The sequence below is a fragment of the Portunus trituberculatus genome, chromosome 27 (genome assembly GCF_017591435.1).
Source record: "Portunus trituberculatus isolate SZX2019 chromosome 27, ASM1759143v1, whole genome shotgun sequence".
Taxonomy (NCBI): Eukaryota; Metazoa; Arthropoda; class Malacostraca; order Decapoda; family Portunidae; genus Portunus; species Portunus trituberculatus.
The window spans coordinates 16,040,038-16,047,658 of NC_059281.1; the positions used below are offsets into that span (position 1 = coordinate 16,040,038).

The following is a 7,621-nucleotide window of genomic DNA, read 5'->3' on the forward strand; positions in this document are numbered from 1 at the left end:
TTGATAACAATGTGTTTATGTGAAATGTGTTGGAAAATCTGGATATTCACTTGGCTCTTGATTCATCTACCAATTTGAGATATGCATGTTTATAAATGTTATGCATAAGTAACATGCATGATATACTCATATTACACTATAATTTCAGAAATCATCCAAGGCATTGTATATGTATTTGATAACTTTTCATTAAATTTAGAGAAGATTTTCATGATCATGTACAGAACATGGTTTTATTGAAGCATTGTTTCCTTTAATTTCAGGCCAATCAAGCAAATATTGTAGAGGATTACAATGACGTCGAAGAGAAAAGTGTGAGGGAGTGTTCACAGCTCTTCTTGTATGACACCAGTCCTCTCAGGGATTGCTTCCATGTCATAGATCCTCACCCGTACTTCACACACTGCATCCAAGGCCACACACACCCTGCCTTCAGTGAACATGATTTGAACTCTCCTTGTATTGCTGTGGCTTCCTATAGCACGCAGTGTCAGGCCAGACTTATCATGTTACCTGATCTGGACAAGTGCAAAAATGGTAGATTCTTAAAGTAACCTTTACTTATTCAGAACAGTGATACTTTTATTTATTTAATTCTAAATAGCAAAAAGTAATTTTAGTGAAATTATGAATTATGTTATAACATTAGTACATATAAGAGGGCTGGTTGATGAATGAAGAATGGTTATGATATGAAAGTGAAGTAAGAGCACCACTAAGTTAAGGTGTTGTGTTCCATTACAGAAAGCCATAGTGGTTGTGTGGTGGAGAATAAAAAAGTGCCATATGGGTGGAGCCAGGTATATGAGGAAACGTCCCAAGGCTCAGCTGATGTAGCTTTTATTGTGGAACTGACTGACTGTAATGCTGACAGAGATGTGACCTCTCTATTTTATTATGTTGCCGAACAGCTAGTAAGAGGCAATATAAGTAAGTACTACCAAGCTGATGATCATATATTGATATGTTTGTTGATTGATCTACAGGATGAATTGATGTGCTTCATATCCTCCGAGCATTCTTTGTTAATATTCGACTTACACTACATATTTACATTTTGTAGATGATGTCCGCTATTCAGTGGTTGCAGTGGGTAGAGAAGAGATTATTACCAAGTCTTTCCTGACAAAGGAGAACACCACAGATTTCCTCAATACTCTGTCCCTCAATGAAACTAAGCCATTGGAAAACATAGAAAATGTAATAGCATCTACAGCAGCAAAGATAGAGTAAGTGTTGTGCACTTTATACAGATATCAAGCCATTAGGCATGCATTATCTGTTCAACTCTGTACAAGATTGTGGTATCATACTGACTTTGTCATTTGTATTTTAACTCTGAACAGGAGTGTTGTGTTGTGTTGAAATATATAGGAGTATAAGTTATTTAAGTACATCCAAAGTATCAATACTATAGTCCCTTTAATGCTCATCAATTATTATACTATTTTCTGTACTTGAATGTCCATATTCTTAGAAGTAGTACCTGTAATTCTTAATCCTCATATCATCCCCTAACAGGTGGCGACCTGGAGTGGCTCGCTCAATAGTACACTTTAGCTGCCAGATATGCAAGGAAGGTGATGATGCAACCAAGATCCTGCATCAGAATGATGTAACATACCACCTCATCTCTGATCTGATGGTGGAGATGGCTGGCACCCGCAAAGAAGCTCAGGCTAGAACACGCAAGCTGTTTGGTTTTGATGAAAATCTTGTTTATGGCCCAGGAGGTGAGTTCAGACTTCCACAGGGCTATGCAGGGATATAAGTAGATGAAATGATATGCTTGAGAAATATCTGCGATGTGGAGAGTATTAAAATCAGAAATTAACAGATTAATACTTAGATATACATATAGTACCCTATAATAAGTAGTTTTTCATAGTTTAAAAAGTGACTACCATGGGAAAAATTTCAGATTTCAAGAAATATAAAGGAAGTGAAAAATTGCGTTTGGCTTTGAGAAGCCCCAAAGATGGATGTGTGGCCACAGCACTGTCCACAGGAGGCTCAGTGTTTGATGCTAACAAGTGGATGCCAAAGAGGGCTGTAAGTGTTTGTTCTCATCTGGTCTGCCATTCTTGTAGTTTTTGTGAAAAATATATGATCCCCAGCTTCTTACCATACACATTCTACATAACCCTAACCTCCTACTCATATGCCCTCATTTCTTCTCAGCTGTTAACAAAATGACAACTATTATTTATAAACAGATTGATTTTTATTGAAAATCACTTGCTCTTAATAAATGAGTAAGTGATTTTCTATCTTACAATGTGGTAATTAAATTTTTTTTAACTTATGTATTATCAGTTGCTATTAAATCATTAATTCTTTTGTTATAGTCACTTTTATGATGCTTTGCTGTCTTTGTTTCATGCAATATTTTTACTTTAAGTATTGAATAATAGTGGGCTCCCCTTTTATCTTCTTTTGTTGCCATAAAATTATTACTTTGATCTCAATGAAATATTTGGGCAGGATAGTTGATTAATTTGTTGATATACTTTGTTGCATCTCAGATACAAACCAAGAAATTTTTGAGTGTACTTGCAAAGCGTGTAGCAGTATCCAGCTCACCTCCCAAGTGTCAGGAGTGCCACTGCTTCAAGGGGGACTCAAGGGCAGTACCAACCTGCTTAAAGTGTTTTGGCAATTCAGTGTTTCTCATCACACAAGTGGACAATAGTACTTCAACTGGAGCAAAGGTCAGTATGTAATAAGTTTGAAAAGTAACATCTGCCAAAATTTTGAGGAAATGATTTGGAAGTAGAACCATACATGATAGTCATGGTAAGTATTTAAAGATACAACATTGAATGTACTGGCTATAAGGTCTGTAGAATGCATGCGATGTGTGTTTGACTGACAATACTGTTGTATATCCTTACCTGATCTTAACTATACTATTGCCTTTTCCAGGACAACAACAATCTAGACACTGATATCAAAAGGAGTTTTCAAGAAAATTTTTGAAAAGTAACAGTAACAATACAATGCTGAGGATATTGTGATGTCAGTTCCTTTAATTTAATTATTAAGCTTAATTTTATGAAGTCCTTGTTTAATATTTCATGATTTATGTACATAAGCATTTAACTTCATCTTGCAATCATGGAGGTCTGTGAGTCTAAAACCAGATGATATTCATCATCAGATTTAGTACCAAATGGGAGCTGTATAAAAGTTTTGAAATGAAGTCAGTCTTAATGTTAACTGAGGACTTAGTGTAATTTAATTAATGTGTTGTGTTGTTGTTGTCTAGCATAAGGTAGATGTTTCTCATTCTCAATCCATAACACATTAGTAGTACTGTAGTGTGTAAAAGGATAAAGGAAATCACCTAACTGCTAAGTGTGTGATGTGGCAACACTCATAAGGAATAGGGCAGCTTAACATTTTTTGCAGGCAAGTTTACAGAAAAGCTGTATTTTGGCTTGAGATTACAAGCCATCTCTGTTTCTATACTGTACTTCCATATATTTCCATCCAAAACATTAAGAAAACCAAAAGTATCATATTGATCTATTTGCTTGAAGGCATTGTATATTCTTTGATATTGGCATTGAAGTCAGTAGGTGTGAAGCTCTTTCTTAACTGTGTGTGTGTGTGTGTGTGTGTGTGTGTGTGTGTGTGTGTGTGTGTGTGTGTGTGTGTGTGTGTGTGTGTGTGTGTGGTGACGTGAAAACCTTTCATATTGTGACAACAACATTTGGAAGCAAACCGAAATATGTTTGACTTACCATCAGTGCTCCAATGATGTAGATTAGTTTTATATCCCTATCAAAGTGCTCTAACCTAGTGTGGTGTGGTATTTAACTCTGGCTTTACTGTACCGCCATTATTCAGTTTGATAAACTATATACTCTAGGTTGAAGAACCAGCATGCTTGATGTAAGTCGTGCTCTGTAAACTCATACTCTGGTACAGTTCAAGTCTATGGTGTGCCAATAAGCATCCCTGTATGCAGAATGGCTGGTGTGTGGAGAGTGTAAGCCTTGGTAGGTGATGAATTAACAATGATTTCAATGATATCACAAGGCTGTACAAAATGTGTTTTCAAGGCTCATTACCCAATCACAAGGTATCTATGTTTTCAACTAGGTTTCTAAACTTTTATCTTTGAATTCTTAAGAGATAACACTTTCATCCTTTTCCACTTTGCAACTAGGCTGTCTGACCACAGAACTGTTTATAGCTTTGCTGTTATTGTTTTCCTTCAGATGTCAGTTTGCTACACATTGTCTATTTGTATGGCTTTGGCATGTTTTTTGTATAATTGCCTCTCTCTTGAGGATATGACCATTTATGACAGCACTAAGAAACTAACTTGCATAATGTAAATTACCATCTATTATATCCATTTTCTTCTGAAATAATTATCCTGAAACATAAAATTATAGTTTTTTTTCCAGATATTTTTTGTACCTTTGGTCAGTACCCCTTATATACATGCAAGCGCATACACACACACACACACACACGTATCACAACTCTTGGGATACACCGTCTCTTTAAAGTGAGAAGAATCCCAGAATAGGCTGCAGGCACAGTCTCTCATTTAGGATGATGGAAATCCTTTATGGATCCAGACTGGAACTTTTCAAACATTTTGATTTTCTATCACTCTCTTACTTCTTGTCTGTTCACTTATATTTTGTGTGTGTGTGTGTGTGCATGCGCACGCATACACAAAATAATGTTAAGGCTAAAATTAGTGACTTGTGATGTAAAAATGAAATTTATTACTTCATGATTATAAATGAATTAAAATTAATATCACAAAATATATATTAATGATACAAATATAAGTATGGATATACGAGAGAATTAATTTGTAATAATTCTTAGGCTAAAAAAAAAATGTCAGTAAAAATAGTAACCACGTCTACTGGTCCCAATCCAATGCGCATTTCTAATAATCACTTCACAACAATAAGAGGTTATCTGTTTCTCATTTTGTTATATTACATATAAGTTGCAATGAATTAATACAGATATAAGAACAGTAATAACAGCAATAAACATCCCTCAACATGATAATACCTTTTCTGGTATGTATGGCATTTCACTGCATTGTTACAAACCCACAGAGGCTGCAGCACACTACAGAACACAGGTGTAGTGAGGTAGTCCATACTTCTAAGTTGCTCAGTTAGTAATCCCTTCACCAGCTTGATTTTCCCTTAAATTATCATTTACTTAATATATTACTGAATCTGTACTTAATGATCTGCCTAATATGCAAGTAACAAAGATCAGTGAAGCAGCGTGTGGTAGAGATTGATTGTGAAGTTAATAGGAGGCAATTAAACTTGAAAATATATAATATAAAAGCAGGACTACTGAATCAATACATTCCTGCCTGTCAGGCTCCCAGACTACTTTCACTACAAAGAGAATGCATTATTTTGTGAAAGAATATCTGAGCTTGAGATCTTGTATTGGATATGAATTTTAAATTGCTGTTAGTATTTCCAAATCTTCATATTCTTTAATATGGATGAATGCCACTTAGTAGTATGTTCATGGATCATAGAGCATTTAATTTTCATTTAGTCAGTTTAAATGTGACAATTATTTTCTAATAAAGTTTCTCTTATCATCATAGAGTACATCTTTTTATTAACTTTTGTGTTTCTAATTATTATTAAAACCCTTGTTATAACTTAATATACAAAATATGATTATTATAAAAGCTTTCATTATGTTCAGCTTTCAATCCTCTCACACCACAGGCATTTTTCAAGTACCATCTCATTTCAGTCTTTATAACATAATGAATGGTCTGAATTGGAATAAGATCCACCTCAAAGATTAACTATTATTCATGACATCTGACTGAATGGAACTGTAACATTCCTTCTTATCCACAACCATTGCAGGCACACTAATCTGTGCTGCCACGCTACCTGTGCAGACTTGAAACATTATTACAAAAGAGCCTATCATTTATGTATATAATTATGGGATACATAGAGGCATAAATTTAAGCCATGTAATTATAATATGGCTAATAAAATGAGAGAAGGATCAGGAATAATAAAACTGACAGTAGAATTCATACTGATACTGAGATCGTGTTCCTTTGTGTATGTTGTGTGGCTGAACCACAGTATTCTAGCAGTATTCTTTTATGATGCTAACTGAATTAATGTACTTTCCACATGGTGAAAAGGATCTAAAATACTATAATTATTTACTAGTTAAATCTGGCAGAGTAAGAGAACTAAGATAGTAAGTGCAGGAAGATGACCTCCAGTAAATTGTCAGAGCTGGAGGACAGTTAGTTATAAATGGAGATGTATGTCATGGCCACCTCCTCTTGGAGTCTTAGGAACAAATATCAGTTAAGAATAGAGAGATTGATAAAATAGTTAATTTGACATGCAGTTAACATACAATGCAGCATGGAAAATAAATTTAAACTTTCTCATTTTGTGACACAATGTTGTGACTTATAAACTTAACAACAAATGTGAGAGAGAGAGAGAGAGAGAGAGAGAGAGAGAGAGAGAGAGAGAGAGAGAGAGAGAGAGAGAGAGAATCATAGAAAATTGAAATTTGATCCTTAAACAAGATAATTGAATGATCTGCAAACTACAAGTACCATAAAGTGATACCTTTCTAGACTAAAAGATAATAGAAATTAAATGAAAAGATGAATGATGCTGTAGCTTTTCTGATCATTCATCTAAACATTGGGTTCAAAATCTCCCTTAAAAGGAAGGTACTCCAGAGAAGAATGTCTCTTTGTGAATGAAAATTCAAAGGAAGGATTTCTAATTCCTTTGCTGTTTTTTTTTTAAGTTTTACTTAATGAAAAGTTTCCTAACAAGGTAATTTATAAAACTTGATGCCATGACTAATTCAGTCACTGGCTGGTTTTGACTACAACAACGGTTTCCTTACTATAGAGGATACCTTTCTAATTTGGCAGTTGAAATGTTGACTATATTTAACTCATTCAAACTATGCACCAACAGTACATCAAGCTCCTTTTAAGTTTGTTTTCAGGGACAAAGGAAGTTGAACACATAACTACTTCAGCTTCAGTGACATGTTGCACTGGCACTAGCCAGCCAAAAGTCATGCTTTGAAATCCATAAGAAACCAAGCAATAAAGAACATTGAAAAGCTGAGGTGGTGGAGGAAATGTCTATGGCTAAGATACTAATACAAAGTGTGCAAATACAGTAAAAAAGTTCTATAGAAAAAAAAAATAATGATACCAACTAAATGATTGACTGCATGTGTGGGAAATTTTTTTCTTAGTAAAGTGAGAATCTGTAGGGCTGACTGTGCAAGCAAAATATTCCAGGAGCAGCAACAGTCTGTCACTAGTAACCACTAGTAAGACAATTAATATGGTTTAAAATACAAGATGCTCTCACTTTAGTTGTTTGCCTGTTTATGAGCATGCCAAATTTATATTCATAAGAATGTTAATATGAGAGAAGTATACATGAATATCTGGATGAAATTTCTCTTCAGGTACTTGTGAACATATGCACTGAGTAATGGCATTACTGTGTGTGAGTGTGTGTTTACTGTTTGATCTGCTGCAGTCTCTGACGAGACAGCCAGACGTTACCCTACGGAACGAGCTCAGAGCTCA

General features: G+C 34.8%; 1 protein-coding gene across 1 annotated transcript in view; it reads left to right on the plus strand.

Moving 5' to 3' along the window:
* Nucleotides 1-6,549, plus strand: part of LOC123509802 — a 43,746-nt gene extending 37,197 nt beyond the window's left edge. The window contains exons 16-22 of the mRNA XM_045264355.1: nucleotides 264-537; nucleotides 745-930; nucleotides 1,064-1,229; nucleotides 1,522-1,733; nucleotides 1,922-2,052; nucleotides 2,526-2,711; nucleotides 2,926-6,549. Coding sequence (XP_045120290.1) covers nucleotides 264-537; nucleotides 745-930; nucleotides 1,064-1,229; nucleotides 1,522-1,733; nucleotides 1,922-2,052; nucleotides 2,526-2,711; nucleotides 2,926-2,979 — 1,209 coding nt within the window. The 3' untranslated portion in view covers nucleotides 2,980-6,549. The remainder of the gene's footprint in view (nucleotides 1-263; nucleotides 538-744; nucleotides 931-1,063; nucleotides 1,230-1,521; nucleotides 1,734-1,921; nucleotides 2,053-2,525; nucleotides 2,712-2,925) is intronic.
* The last annotated feature ends 1,072 nt before the right edge of the window (nucleotides 6,550-7,621 follow it).